This window comes from Heteronotia binoei, chromosome 2 (genome assembly GCF_032191835.1).
Source record: "Heteronotia binoei isolate CCM8104 ecotype False Entrance Well chromosome 2, APGP_CSIRO_Hbin_v1, whole genome shotgun sequence".
NCBI lineage: Eukaryota > Metazoa > Chordata > Lepidosauria > Squamata > Gekkonidae > Heteronotia > Heteronotia binoei.
In genome coordinates this window covers 205,395,491-205,411,853 of record NC_083224.1, presented here as the reverse complement: position 1 = coordinate 205,411,853, position 16,363 = coordinate 205,395,491, and the positions used below count along the sequence as shown (strand labels likewise).

Below are 16,363 nucleotides of genomic sequence, written 5' to 3'. Positions count from 1 at the left end.
CACAAGCAAGGAAAATGAGAATGCAGAAAAACCTTAGGTCAGCTTCTTCCCCATATAAAAAGCTGGAATGTGCCCCATGCATGATCAAAGGCATCTGTATAACTAACTAAGCAGAAGATAACAATTGTATCTTTGCCTGCGTTTCCTCCCTTCAAGGAGGAAAGGTGCTCTGCTAAAAAGGTGCTCTACTAGTGCAGGAAAAGGATATTTGGGAAACTGCAATTTACATAGAATCAGGAAAACTGTCCCCAGTTCTCTGATTGGTCAGAACATTATGTGTGTGTGTTGGGGGAGAGCCCTTCATCATGTCCTTTGACTTTGATGACTGGAAAGCTTCAATGTCAGTTTCATCTCTGCTGACTCTTTCCGTCCCTCTGAAGTCTGCTCTGCACCAATTCTTTCTAACTCAGACAGCCAAGGAAAGGAATCCAAACAAACAACTCCCCCCCCCAAGTGCATTTTCATTTTTTACATGAAGAACCATTTCATTTTTAATTCATTTTAAAAATCTTCAGCCAGGGTTGGGCACTGGCTTAAATAAATGCTGACATGTGCAAATCTAGCAAAGCATTTTGTGTATGCAGAATTTAGTGACCCTTTTGTTTATGAATATGTGCCCCCCATCACCCAATCTGCACACAACTTTTAGGATCCCAGTGGAAAGAAAAAATACAGGAAAAATCTCCTGGACACACCTCTTTGTGCTTGCTCTGCAAGGCAGAATTTTAACAATCCGTAAATCAGTATTTTTTCCTCCTCCCTGGCTCACCAAAATTTCTTCCCCCAGTGTTTGTGTCAGTCTTTCAAGTGCCGCAAAGCACTTTTTGCTTTCAGTTCTGCAGAATGACCTCCCCTGGAATTTCTCCTGTCTGTTGGCACATCTGCAGGGAGGCTCTCTTGGAAAGGGGAAGTTAGTTTACTATTTATTTAAAACATTTTTTAGCCATCTTTCTTCCTCGTGGAGCTCAAGGCACCTTACAATATAAAATAAAATGCAGGAAGTACATAAAAATACATAAAACCAAAAATTAACATTACAATCTCAGTCTGCTTTAATTAAATGCAGACTGAAATAAAACTGTCATCAACTGCCTCCTGAAGTCTGACTCTGAAGGGACCAGGTGCACCTTCCTGAGGAGGTAGTTCCACACTGAAAAGGTCTTCTCTGAGTACCTACCAGATTAGCTTCTTTGATTGGTGGGACAGTCAGGAGGGCCTCTCCCTGTGCTCTTAATTCCTGGGCATGAAGTTTGGCCCAGGTGTGTGTGTGTGGAGTGGAGGAAGTTATGGGTGGGAGCATGTTTCCCAGTGAAAGCAATGTGTAAGTGGCATCTTGAATGCTGGAACAGCCCAGCACCTGTCAGGAAACACTTAATGAAGAACAACAAGCTAAACATGATCCCAAATATAAACTGTAGCTCAGGCACATCTTGACTAGGGACTGTCTGATTGCCATCTGTCCTTGGCCAAGGGTGGAATTCATAGAATCATAGAGTTGGAAGGGATCTCCAGGGTCATCTAGTCCAACCCCCTCCACAATGCAGGAAACTCACAAATACCTCCCCCTAAATTCACAGGGTCTTCATTGCTGTCAGATGGCAGTCTAGCCTCTGTTTAAAAACCTCCAAGGAAGGAGAGCCCACCACCTCCTGAGGAAGCCTGTTCCACTGAGGAACTGCTCTAACGGTCAGGAAGTTCTTCCTAATATTGAGCTGGAAATTCTTTTGATTTAATTTCAACCCATTGGTTCTGGTCCTACCTTCTGGGGCCACAGAAAATAATTCCAAACCATCCTCTAGATGACAGCCCTTCAAGTACTTGAAGATTCTAATTCAAGAATTCAGGCCACACAGAGGATAGGAGGCCACTGCATTCAAAGTACCATCATCCAGACTTGTGCAATCTGCCACAGGTGCAAAACAAGAATATTTTGATTAAATTTTTGTGGGTTTTTAAATAGCTTTTTAAGTATTTCAATTGTTTTCTGTTAACTCAAAGAGAAGGTTAAATATTGAGAGCCTTAAACAAATTAAGGGCTAAAACAGTGGTCCACAATTTGGTGCCCATGACATCCAACAAGTGTGTTTAGAACATGGGCACAGCTAAGTGAGACTTTTGCTGAGCAAACTTTCAGATAGAGATTTGGCTGTACATATTTTGAATAGGTTTTTTTGGTAGCAGCTGCAACCACAGCCCAAGGTCGTCACTGGGTAGCTAAAGGAAAGCTATGGCAGCCATTTTGTAGCTGGCTCCACTTCCCATGGCAGCCATTTTGTGGTTGCACCCACCATGCTATGTCAGAATTCCAAAGGTGCTCACAGGCTGGAGACCCCTGGGCTAAAAGCTCTAAGATGTGCTGGATGCTGTCTAGGCCGTCTCTGCTCTCAGTCCCTTTCATGATGCTCTCTCTCCCACTAACCCTTCCTGTCCTGTCTTACCCTGCACAGCTGTGTACCCAACAGCAACCATTACTCCAGTAGCTCAGGCAATTCCACAGCCACTGCCGATACTACAGCACCAGCAACGAGAAGGTTAGTCTCTGCTGCTTGGGGTGGGGGTGTGGGCTTACCAGGAGCAGCAGGGAAGCCCAGCCAACATGTCATTGCCCAGGTCTCCTGGAAGGGACATCTTCACTTCCAGAATGTATGCGGTGATGCTCTGGTATTTGGGCAAAAACTCCATGGTATTGGCTTTTACTTTAGAGTTTTTGCCCAAATACCAGATCATTGCCCTGACATCCCAGAAGTGATGAAGTCATTTCCATGTCACGTGGGCTGTGACATAGACATGTAGCTGCATGTTGGCTGGGCTTCCCTGTTGCTCCCGCTCTTTGTGGGGGTAAGTTCCTCTTTGCCGGCCAGCTGATTGGGGAAGGGGATGTAGGACTTGGTAGCAGGGGACCCCGCCTCCAGGGGGGGGAGTGTCTGGCAACCCTAGCAAGATGGAATACACTAGGGAGACCATTAAAGGGTGCGAGGCGCCTCCACCCGTTGCCTCTGCAGTTTCAGTCATGAGCCTGGTGCATGTATGTATGTGAGCATAATGATGTATCTTCTGTTTGTTTTCCTCTTCCTGTCCTGGGTGGGGTTTTGCTCCCCCACAACCCGTTGCATTCTGACGACAGGCCCTGAAGGCTGCAACCTCTTCATCTATCACCTCCCTCAAGAGTTTGGGGACAATGAGCTGATGCAAATGTTTCTTCCTTTTGGGAACATCATCTCTTCCAAAGTGTTTATGGACCGGGCTACAAACCAGAGCAAATGTTTTGGTAAGCAAGGAAGAGAGGGTATATGTCATGTTGCATAGGAGACCATCATGGAAGAGTCTCCTCCTTCCTCTGTTTTGCCAACCTGAAATGGTCCCAAGCGGGTAGTATTCACTCCAAAAGGGAACCTTGGTGTACTCTGACAGTGCACAGCAGCCTGGGGCCATTTTAGGTTGGCAAAATAGAGGGAGGGGGAGACAGGACCCTTTCTTCCCTGTTTGCCATGGTGCCAATTCAAATCACACCTGCATGCGACTGGAATTAAGCAGCACATAACTCATAACACACATCTGATTGCATGGAATCCAGTCAGGACTTGCAGAAAGCATAATGAGTCATTCTAGTGAACTGGAACACTTGCAGGAATTCAGGGCCAGCAATTCCTCTTATTTTCACACTTCCGAGTGTCTGCAGACTGTTTCACTCCTAGGATTACAAGGGCCAGGAGTTTACAGTAGATTTTCCGGCAGTGTTTTCACCAGTCAATCTTGGACCCCATCTGCAAATTTTACCCCTAATGCAGGCCTGGAAAGGATATTTCTGTTGAAGATTAACTGTAGCAACAATGGGCAAAATTGCCAGGTGCCTTCTCCATTGTGGCCTGCCTGAGGAGGCTGGAAAGGTTCCCACTCTTCTGGCTTCCTGCGAAATGGAATTATTCAATGGGGGCTTTTCTACACAAGCAATAGGCTTGATTGTTCATAAAAGAAGGTGCAAGTCCAGTAGCACTTTTAAGACCAACAAAGTTTTGTATTCCTCCCTTCCCGCAAGTGGGCTCATTGTGGGTTTCATCATATGTTAATAACAGGTAAAATCACAACATTTAAAATTCATAGATTAAAACCATCTAAAAATTCAGCATAGTAATCAGTGCCTCGACATAGACTGCAGCAGATGCAATTAGTCCTTTCAGGGCCCTGAAAGGCTGAGTAGCAAGGCTGAGTAGCAAGGGGATGCCCACTGCCTCAGCTAAAGGCCCCGCAGAAGTGAAGTATAATTCTGGGTATAGAAAGTGTGCCAGAATTAAACTTCGTTGGTCTTAAAGGTGCCACTGGACTCAAACTTTGATCTGTTGCCTCAGACCGTTACGGCTACCCACTTGAATCTAGCAATGATTCAGAAAGTTACTTCGAAAACTTATTAGGAACTATGGTCTGTACTACTGTGTATAGCTTATTGAAACTAAAATCCCACTGTGGGATTTTGCATCTTTTAATGTGTCATGTTGACACTTTTGCTTTGCTTCAGTTCTGTTTTCAGATGTCTGGTTGGTTCCCAGCTTCTAGAATTCAAGTTCCATTGCATTGTTTAATGAGTGTTCCATCTTGTTGATTGTATTGACTCATTCGGTGTGGTCCATCTTGAGCCCAGTGGGAAAGGCAGTCTATGGATAATGCAGATAAATATATATTGAATTGGAATTCTCTCGTCCCATCCTGTCATTTAGGCTTTGTGAGTTTTGACAATCCATCCAGTGCCCAAACGGCCATCCAGGCCATGAACGGTTTCCAGATTGGCATGAAGAGACTGAAGGTGCAGCTGAAACGGCCCAAGGACAGCAGCCAGCCCTACTGATGAGGGCCTGCCTTTGAGACAGACTCTCTCCTCACACAGGTAAGGCAAGAAGCTCCAACAAAAAAAAGAAGGGGAAAAAACCTTAAGATTAAGAATCTAGAAAATTAAATGAATCCAAATCAAAGGGCCCAATATTTAAATAAAGGAATATAGAATATAAGTATACATCAATTATTAAAAAATAAATTCAATGTGGTGTGATTGATTTCCATGGGCCAGATTTCACAACTGAACTACCAAATTCACAGATATTGATTAATTCATCATTCCAACTTTTATTGTAATATTTTTGCGAAGTCTGGTACCATGGTGTGATTATGCTTCTGAGCGTGGAGCAGGTATCACTGGGGGTGTGTGTGTGTGGGGGGGAGGTATTTGTGAGTTTCCTGCATTGTTCGGGGGGGGGGGGGTTGGGATAGATGATTCTGGAGGTTTCTTCCAACTCTGAGATTCTATGACCACCAAAGAAGGCCATGAGGCCAAAATGTGTTTGAGTCAGGGTCAGATAAGGTCTTTGTTTGAAAGTACTGTATGATTTTAATCTAAATTGAAATTATATTAGGGCCTATAATAATTTTTAATATTTTGTAATCATTACATATATTTTTATATAATTCATGTATACTTATATTCCATATTCAATTATTTAAATATTGGGCTCTTTGATTTGGATTCATTTAACCTTCTAGGTTCTTAAGGCAAGACGCTGCTCCTCTCCCTCTGTTGGGAAGTGGAGGACACAAACCAGTTGCTGCATGAAAGTGATTTCACACAGTTCCCTCTCCCATGCCCCAATCCCCCATGGCAGGTGGGCTGGGGATGGAAAGATCTTGCACTTTAAAAAGATAGAGCGATGCAGCAGAACAGAAAGAGAAGATGGCTCATCTACCTGGAGAAACTCAAGCAAGGCTCAATGAGATGAGGTGTGTGAAGCTGGGCATTCTCAATTCTACTCAGGGACTTGGGAGCCACCCACAGCACAGTTCCCCAGTGTAGCGGCAGCTGCCCCATGTTTCTGGAAAGAGGGGCAGAGGGGTTTCCACTTTGAAACAGCTGCCTCCAGAGGAACACACACAAGAGGTGAGGTGACCCTTCCTGAGCTGCAGGCCTTAGGTCAGAGATGGCAACTGACTGGCTCTCCAAGGGCTCAGGCTCAGAGAGAGCTTCCCTACCCTGCTTCCTGAGAACCATTGTTCAGTGGTGGTAAACAAGATCCCATACAGGATCCCTTGTTGCCTTCTTCTGGAGCCACAGTGCCTTCCTCATAATTGTTAGCAAGGAAAATTACCCCTCCTCCCATCCTGCTGCTTTTGGAACATGAACCATTTTGACCTTTCTTCTCTTTACCATCTAGGTGAAGGTCACCTTCCTCTTCTACTTAATTTCTTTCATTTAAAGAAGAGATCCAAGAACTGTTATCCCCCACCTCCTCTCAGAACGGGGAGTGGGGGAATTAAATTTCATCCACTGGGAAAGGAGCCACCACTTGTTGGGGGGGGGGGGACACACAACCCACAGGCCTTTCAGGACCACAGACAGCTTCCCCCCCACCCCCGCTTAGGAATGGCGTAAGTGGACCAATCAAACGACTCGGATGCACCTCTCTGCACCCACCAAACACTGAGTTATATTTAAAATAGATGTATATACATAGAAAATTCTATATATATATAATATAACATATATTACAGTAACTCTATTTTTTTTAAAAGTGAAGACAAAATTGCAGGACTGAACTTCAGTGGTTGGCTGGGGGGAAGTAGAATAGCGCCTGATCACATTTCCCTGGACAGCCAAGGGCTTGCCATGAGAACAGAAGCATTTTGCCATCACCAAGGGCGGAATAAGGCAGAGAAAGCACCATCCTCCTCCGAGCCGAAACTGACGTGGATGGGAAGTGCCTTTGTAGGACGATGATGTGGCTTTGCCTCCTGGCTCTGGAAAGCAAAGAAGAGGGGGGAGGAAAGAGCCCTCTACTCCGCCACCAAATTCTCTGGATCTCACAGAGGGCAAACTGTGCAAATGTTTCCATATAAGGAAGACAGACAGACAGACAAAAGGCTTGCAACACTGCCAAACAGACTCAAACTCCTGTGACTATTCCACAGCTAGACATTTCCAGTGGGAATGCTTAAAAAAACATGCTGATGTAAGCAACCTCTTGCTGCAGAAGAATCCTCTTCAATGGACAAATCAACCAGTATGCAACAGATATCTTTATCTATCCATCTCTCTACTGCAAACTGTCAAGACCTGCACAGCCAAAGATCCGGCTGGTTATTTTTGAACTGTTTCTCTGAAATGTCAGCCTCCCTGTCACTTTGCCTCCCCTTCCCACTGACAGACCTCTGCACCTTCTAGGTGAGATTTCTCCCCTCCCTTTAGCTCTTTTGGATCCTTGCTTCCCACTCTCTACCAGCCCCACCCACTTTGCTTCAGAACAGATGAACCAGCTCCAGTCCTCAGTCCTGGATAAGAACAGCCTTTTGTTGCCAGCAAAGGACAGAGTCTCACATGTGAGGCTTCAGGGAGGCAGCTTTCCCTGGTTGGTTCTCCCCAGTCTCTAGGACTTGGGGTTCTACTGCTTCAGTCCAGCGAGATTCCATTTGTTGTCTTATCCTGGATAGACCCTCTCTTCTCCTTTTCCCTACCAATTAGCCTAACTGTCTTTAAAAGCCATCAAAGCTGGTAGACTAACCATATTTTGAGGCTAATCCTGGAATCTGAAGAAATGTTTTGCTAAGGTCCTTCTTAGTATGTTCTACTAAGAAATGTTTTACTAAGGTCCTTCTTAGTATGTTCCCAAAATGGCCAGCCACATGACTCTGTGCAGGCCATGTGTGTGTGCGTGGGGGGGAGTCCTTTAGTAGCTCTTGACTTTACTCCTGTCCCAATGCTGTTACAGCTTCTTATCCTGGACCTGAGGGTCCCCCTCCCCTGTCCTACTGTGCTTTACAAGCTGTACTGCCATTGGTAAGGCTTTTGGTGGAACACCATGGGGCAGATAGGATGCCTGGATTTTATTTTATTGGATTTATATCCCACCGCTCAGGCCCCAGTTGAGAAGGCCTTGCCCTCTTTCTCTCCCCGCCCCCCCCCCAGTCCTCTTGTTCCAAAGTCCCATATCAGATATAAAGCACACTGTATTGTTTCTGTGGTTAGGATGCCCAATATGCCAAGAGTAATCATTTGACCAAAAGATCTCTTTACAAAACAATTGCTAGGCGTAATCTTCCGCTCAGCTAATCTGAAATATGCCAGAACTTGATTATATACTTCAGACATTCCTGTTGTGTGCATGAGAGTGTGTGCCTGTGTGCCTGCAAGCTGTTCTCTGGGCCATGAAAGCATCAGAAGTGGATCCATTGATGCACTGAAGACAATTGAGCTGTAAGGCTAAAAGGGCTTCTATTGGTTGAAAAATAGGGCTTCACTAAACTGACTGAGAATAGGGCTCAGTGGAGCCAGTTTGGTGTGCTTTAACCAGGGGCACATTTCTGAGGTCTTTCCTCATCCTGCCATGAGAATTACCAGGGACTGAACCTGGAGCATGCATGCATTCAAAATAGGTCTTCTAGTATGAAACTTTTTTTGTGCTGGGGTCAGGTGGCTGGATATTTCCATTCCTTCTGGGCCAGTGGTCAGGATGGATGATTATAAAACCAGGGGAAAATTAGGGAGGTCTTCATGTTCCATTACTCTCCTAGTTGTTTTTAAGGAGCATTAAAAAAAAAAAAAAGACCTCGTACCCTGGGAAGAGAAGTTTGTCAATTTTCCAGTCTTAAAAATCTCAACTCATGGGCTTTTTTTTTTTTTTTAAATGCCAATTAACAGAAGGCTGGTGGGATAGATGCAATCTAAAATTGGGAGATTTTGTCAAGCAGGCGGATTCACTGACGAGTCGAAGTTGATACAAAGACTACGTTTATTGATAGACCGCTACTTTGGCTCAAGCCTTGGCTTGAGAAGAATGAAACCAATACATTGATACACAAGTTTTAAGATACACTTCAAAGGGATTCCTATGGGGAGGGGAAGCAAGGGAGCGTTCACACATAAAGTATCAAAACTACATACATTCCCAGGGCGTTATCGGGCATTCAGCCCTGCATTGCCCAGATGGCGCTTCCTTCCACAGGAGGATTCATGGGAAGGTGCTGATTGCTTTGGTCCCTGTAATTAACAGTCATAAAACAAAGAGGGGCCAGGAAAAGATAATAAACTAACAGCATTTGGTTCTGTATGATCTTACCCAGGCCTGCTTGTGTCAGGCCAGAAACCCATCAGTTATTGATCAGAATTAGCCATGCTTGACAGATTTCAGCTCTTCCCCCAATTTCATTTTAGCACCAGCCTAAACAGCAACTGATCTAAAAGGCTTGTGAAGAGCCCAGGATTTTAAAATCATGCAGGCATAAACCTTATCACTCACCTTCACTATGTGTGTGCGCCACAATTCTAACCCCTATGGGCATGAAGACAAGCATAGCCTATGTCCTGTTAAAATACAAAACAAGAGACCATCTCACTGAATAGATTTTCAGTGTTTAATTGAGGGCAATGTATAGCTTCGCTCCCCTCCCCTCTCTAGGAGTAGCAGCGTAAATTATGCAAATTTGCATTATTTGTGTAATTTACCCAGGTTGCAGAATACAGCAGTAGTTGGGTTATCTTGATGTGGGATTTAACATTTTTAGAGAGGGCACCCAGCCCTGTTTAGATCCACTGGTTCTAGCCGGTTACCCGTCCTTCATAGTATGCTGAATTGTGGCTCAGTGCTTCCCTGTATTTCACCACAAAGATTTATACTTCACTTTTCCAAAATATAAGAGCTAGATGCAAGTCCAGGAGCATTGTTTGGGGTGGGGGAAGATAAGCTTTTATGAGTCAAAGCTCCAGCTGAAAGTTCACAATAAAAAAAAATCTTGCTGGTCTCTTCTCCTGCAGACCAGCGCCACTGCCCTCCTGAAGCTAATATGATTTGTTTAGAGCAGCAAATACAATAAACTAGAAATCTAGTCAAGAGCAACTGTTCTGATCTTCTTGGAAGGAACTGTGGGTCAAAATGTATTCCAGAGGCAGGTCAAATTCAGAATCCCCCTAGGGATCCCTAAAATCAGCAGCAGAGAAAGCCTTTGACCACAGAACACGGGCGTGACTGAAGAGCCATGTTCAAGGAATTCATATGGAATCTGTGACTTCATTCCTTTGAAGGGCAAGATACCTGCTTCCCATTTCAGAAACTGATCTTGAAGGACTCCCCTTTGGCTTCAGTAGCATAGCAAGGGGTGGGGCTGCCATTTGGGAAATGCTAAGGCCAGAAGTTGTCCTGTGAGCACACGGAGAGTTCTTTGGGTCTTGGTCCTTCCAGCGCTCAGTTACAAGAGCAATGCAGAAGTTCCAATCTTGCCTTGGCCATGAATACACTAAAACTATTGCTCTGGTGACGGTGGCAGAAAGTGCCATCCAGTCACAGCCAGCCTACAGTGACCCTTTGTGGGGTTTTCAAGGCAAGAGATGAGCAGAGGTGGTTTGCTAATTGCCTGCCACTGCATAGCAACCCTGGACTTCCTGGGTGGTTTCCCATCCGACTAACAAGAGATGAACCTGCTGAACTGAGATCTGATGAGCTCAGGCTGGCCTGGGCCATCCAGGTCAGGGTGTTTTTCTCTTACAGCTCTTGCAAATAGTTGCCTTGGCTAGATTCTGCTACCCAAGAGGCCAGCAATTGAACCTGGGGTCTTAGTACTGTGTTATTTTGCAGAACATGTGAGGAATACTGGTTATATCCCAGATATAATGAAAAGCCTTTTTTAAATACCAAAAGCATTACAAGTAGAAGACCAGTTAGCAGCCCTTATGGAATGGGGATGGAGATGCATCCAAAATGGTCCTCCCGCCCCTCCTGGTCCACTTCAACTATCATTCATCCTGCTTGGGGCAGAGGGTCTATGGGGGTGGGGGGCAGCTGCCATCCTGGCAGGGGGGAGGAGGAGAATGAATGATGAGGTGTGAATGGTTTGTGAGTTTTCTAAAGTCCACGTTTACAACTGTAGATAGGGTTTTTTTACACTTCCTGTTGATTCTATACGTGATTTGTACAATGTCATTCTATTTCTTCTATGGAATAAACTACATGACAGCTGAACCTTAATTTTGAACTCTGAAAAGGAAACAGATATACCTATAACCTGTTCCTCTCACTTTCCTTCCTTCCCAATAGAAAAAAAAAGACATTTGAAATATTAAGTAGAACCAAGAGGAACATTCAGTGCCCCCTCCTCCCCTTCCCCACAATTATTGCTGCAACTGTTTTCAGGTGAAATATACCAACAGACATCTGTGTCCAGCTCCTTGTTCTGGTCTGAAAAAAGAACTTTATGTCTTTTAGTAAATAAATTTGCATTTATTTGAATATATTGGGACTGAACTGTAGCCCTGTCTGAATTGCTTTATTTGAAAACGCTCCCCACCCACCACAGTATTGATTTTTTTTATATTTCTGTACTGTTTTTCTTTGGATAGACTGAGGGGTTAGCTCAAGAAGATGTAGTACAGCAGGTTCCCAACCCGTTTGAACCAGAGGTCATTGTTGGAATTTTGGCACAGTATGGTGTACAAAACCACAAAATGGCTGCCATATGAGGTGGAACAAGGTGTCAGGGAATGAGGCCTTGCATAACTCTTACAGTAACTCTTCAAAATTTCAGGCAGAAGCTCAATAGAGATATTTTTTGAAAAGGAACATTGTTTAAAAATGTTCTCTTGCATACACACAGCTTACCTTCAATGAAGATCCTTGTGCTGCAGTGGCAGTTACTGCTGTCAAGTCGACGGATTCAAGAATGAGTCAAAGTTGATACTAAGTTCCCATTTATTGATAACCGGTACTCTGACCCAAGCCTCTAGCTTGCTAAGAATGAAAGCAATACATTGATACATGGGTTTTAAGGTACACTTCAAAAACATTCCTACGGGGGGGGGGGGTTTACAGGAGGAAACATTCACATACAACTACTAGATACTTTCTCAGACGATGGCTAGCAAATGCTCTTGAATTGTTATGCAAGGCCTCCTGCCACCTCAGGCCCTGAGAAGGTGCTGGCTAGTTCCTTTACACCAGTTACAAATCAAAATAAGAAAAAGGGGGAAGGGGAGCAACTAAGGTAGAACATTAGCAGCAGTGGATCCATTATGATTTTAACAGGGCCTATTGCTTAGGCCATGATCTCCCAGTCTTAAGTCGTTATTAGTCGATCTTGACATACTGCCCCCCCTAAGCTGACCCTCTCGGTCTCTGAGGGTGTTTAGATAGAAATTTCCTGATAAGGTCAGGGGCTGACAGATCTTTCTCTGCTACCCACTCATTTTCACTAGGAGGGAAATATTTCCATCTAATTAGATAATACAGCTTCCCATGTTTAATCTTTGAGTCCAAGATTTCCTGGATCTCATGGTGACTCTGGCTCCTCACCTGGATAGGTTGGAGTGCTTCTGGCCAAGGATGCCAAGGGGAACAACCAGGGTCTTTCTGAAGAAGACTGCAATGAAAGACAGGGTGCACTTTACTGAACATCTTTGGCAACTCCAGTTCTACTGTAACTTTATTTATCACCCTCTTGATTTTAAAAGGACCCAGGTATTTGTAAGCCAACTTTTTGGATGGTTGAGTGAGTGGAAGGTTTTTTGTAGACACAAACACTGAGTCTCCTACTTTGAAATCCCAGACAGGGACATGGCTTTTGTCATATTGCTTTTTGTAAGCTTCTTTGGCTACTTCAAAGTTCTCCTGTATTTCCTTCCAACTCTTAGTCAGCGTGCCCCACCACTGATCAAAAGGGCTCGCCTCTTTCTTTACTTCCCCCCCTGGTAGCAGCAGGAGGGGCTTTCCCTCATACCCACTCACGGTCTGAAAGGGGGAGGCTTTGGTGGAGCTGTGGACACTGTTGTTATAGCAGTACTCTGCAAAGGGCAATAGATCCACCCAGTTGGATTGTTGATGGTTTATATAGCACCTTAAGTACTGCTCTAGAAGCCCGTTCACATGCTCAGTCTATCCGTCCGTCTGTGGGTGGTAGGCGGAACTCAACCCCTGCTCCATGCCCATCAGTTTACAGAACTCCCTCCAGAAGTTGGCAACGAATTGCAGGCCGCGGTCACTAATCACCTTGTCGGGGATTGAGTGTAGCTTGGCTACATGGTTGAAGAATAAATAAGCCAGCTTCTTTGCGGTGAGGAGTTGGGCGCAAGGAATAAAGTGGGCTTGCTTGGAAAAAGTATCTACTACCACCAATATTACGGTTTTGCCATGAGAGGGCGGTAGCTCTACAATAAAGTCCATGGAGACTATCGACCCGGGTCTAGAGGTGGTCTCCAGCGGTTTGAGTAGTCCTGGGGGTTTCCCTCCCCTTCTTTTAGCCATTATACAAATAGGGCAGGTAGATACAAATTCAGATATATCCGTTTTCATGGAAGGCCACCAAAACTGCCTGTTTACCAGATGCAAGGTCTTGATGTACCCAAAATGCCCAGCCAGTTTGTTGGAGTGACAGAACTGTAATACTTCTAATCTCATGGCCTTAGGAACGTATAGTTTTCCTCCCTTGTATCATAGCCCATCCTCCCTTTTCTGGATTTCCCCTGGCCGTTCGTCCCACTCCTTTTTGATCTCTGCTGCCATTCTTTCCATTCCCCACCCCTGTAGTTGGCGTTTCTTTTGTGACCGTGTAGTTACAACGGTGGCCACTTTGGTGGGCAGAACTAAAGAGTCCACTATCTCCTCCCTTTGACTGTTGTGCTGGGGCAAGCGAGATAAAGCGTCTGCTAGAAAATTCTCCGTGCCGGGGATGTGCTTCAGCACAAAATCGAATTTAGAGAGGAAACCGGCCCACCTGATTTGTTTTTCACTCAATTTCCTCTTCCCTGTGAGGGCCTCGAGGTTTTTGTGGTCGGTCCATATTTTGAACGGCACTTTTGCCCCTTCTAACCAAGACCGCCATGTTTTTAATGCAAACATTACTGCAAACGTCTCCTTGTCCCACACTGACCAATTCCTTTGTTCTGCCACAAACTTTTTTGAGATGTAAGCACATGGCCTCAGTTTCCCTTCTCATCCTTCTGCATGAGAATGGCCCCAACGGCTACATCGGAGGCGTTGCATTGTACAACGAAGGGTTTGAGTTCATTGGGGTGGCTCAGGACCAGCTCACTTGTGAAAAGCCGCTTCAATTTATCATGTTTTAACAATTTATTAATAACATATGGTTACAATATTTAATTGTCTCTTTTCTATACTAACCCATATGATATTTCAGCCCCCCCTCCCTCCAATATTTGACTTCCCCGAAGTTATAAATTTAAATTCAATTATAAAGGTACCGCTAACCAATCAAAGTTCAATACTTTTCTTTTCTCATTAATACTAGAAAATTGTCCAATGTCTTTTTACATTCCACTCTTTCTCCATATATCCTTTAAATTTCTTCCACTCCTTTTTGAATATATCTAAATCATAGTCTCTTAAAGTTTTAGTTAATTTGTCCATCTCACTCCACGATAAAACTTTCACAATCCAATCCCATTTCTCTGGTATTTTTCCCTGCTTCCACAGCTGCGCATACAATGTCCTAGCAGCTGAGAGCAAGTACCAAATTAAAGTCCTGTCTTCCTTTGGAAATTTTTCTAATTGTAATCCAAGCAAAAAAGTCTCTGCAGTTTTCTTAAAGTCATAACCCAAAATTTTGGAGATTTCTTGTTGTATCATCTTCCAAAACTCTTTCGCTTTTTCACAAGTCCACCACATGTGAAAGAAAGAACCTTCGTGTTTTCTACATTTCCAACATCTATCCGACATCTTTTTACTCATCTTAGCTATAGAATATAATAAAACCTTAAAAAAGATAGATAGATAGATAGATAGATGAATTTATTGTCATTGTTCTCAACAAAAAGAGAGCAACGAAATGAGGTGCTCTTCCACAAACATACCAACACATCAAACACACATATTCATAAACCATTTAAATACATCTAAAACCATTAAACCATTTAAACCATTAAAACCATTTAAATACATCTAAAACGGATAAGCATTCATAAAACCATTAAAACCATTTAAACCATTAAATACATCTAAGACAGATAATCCTTCATAACCCTGCATTTAACCTAACCACAGCACTTGGATAGAAACTGTCCTTAAATCTGTTTGTCCTAGCCTTCAACACTCTATATCGTCTACCTGACGGTAAGATCTCAAAAAGCAAATGGCCCAGATGTGTATGGTCCCTTAGGATCATTTGTATCTTCCTTTTACATGCCATATTATACAGATAATACATATTATTATATTATACAGATAATATTATACATATTATACATGCCATATTATACAGATCCACCAATGATCCACCAAACCAGCAAAAGTTAAATGACATAAAATAGCAGTAGGCTATGCCCATTTAACCATTTGAGACTTTACTACGTCTTCTGTAGACCATTTCAGTAATAATTTATATACTTTCAATATTAATTTTTCATTATCTCCAAGCAGGACCCTTTCCAGTTCTGTTTGCTCACGTCTGATTCCATCCGATTTAATATCATTTTCCATCAAGCTTTTAATTTGTTGCATTTGAAACCAGTCATACTTATTATTTAACTCTTCTGCAGATTTTAATTCAATTTTGTCTCCTTGAATCTTGAGCAGTTGATTATATGACATCGCTCTTTCTTCATCAGATTCAGCTGTTATTTTTATTACTTCTGCTGGCACTATCCAGAGCGGTTTTCTCTCGCCACCATATTTCTTATATTTTATCCAAGTGTTTAATAAACTATTTCTGATATAGTGGTGAGAGAAAAAACCGTCCATCTTATTCTTCCCATAACACAAATACGCGTGCCAGCCGAATTTATTCCCATGAGCTTCTAACCATAAAGGTTTTTTATCTAACAGCATTATCCAATCTTTGATCCATGTCAAACAAACCGCATCATGATACAATCTTAAATCCGGGAGCTGAAAACCACCTCTCTCTTTGGCATCTATTAAAATCTTCATCTTAATCCTTGGTTTCTTTCCAGCCCATTCAAAATCCGAAATCTTCCTTTGCCATTTATTAAATTGTTTGGTATCCTTCACGATCGGGATAGTTTGGAACAAATACATTATTCTTGGCAAAATATTCATCTTAATTGCAGCTATCCTGCCCAATAAGTACAAGTTAAGTCTATTCCATTTCATCAAATCTTTGTCCATCTTACACCATAATTTTTCATAATTATTTTTGAACAAGTCAATATTCTTCATGGTTATTTCTAGTCCAAGATATTTAACTTTAGTAGTGACTTCACAGCTCGTCACAGTTTGCAATTCTTTAATTCTATTTGGTTGCATATTTTTGCATAAAAATTTTGATTTCTCTTTATTTATATATAGTCCTGCTAACTCTCCATATTCTTTTATCTTAGCTAACAGCAATGATGACATTTGGATCGGATTCTCTATTATGAACACAATAT

General features: G+C 43.1%; 1 protein-coding gene across 2 annotated transcripts in view; it reads left to right on the top strand.

The window, feature by feature from the left end:
• Window positions 1-4,888, top strand: part of CELF5 (CUGBP Elav-like family member 5) — a 159,616-nt gene extending 154,728 nt beyond the window's left edge. For both annotated transcript variants that reach the window (XM_060232897.1, XM_060232896.1), the window contains exons 10-12: window positions 2,448-2,531; window positions 3,125-3,268; window positions 4,713-4,888. In XM_060232897.1, the coding sequence (XP_060088880.1) occupies window positions 2,448-2,531; window positions 3,125-3,268; window positions 4,713-4,840 (356 nt within the window). In that variant the 3' untranslated portion in view covers window positions 4,841-4,888. The remainder of the gene's footprint in view (window positions 1-2,447; window positions 2,532-3,124; window positions 3,269-4,712) is intronic.
• The last annotated feature ends 11,475 nt before the right edge of the window (window positions 4,889-16,363 follow it).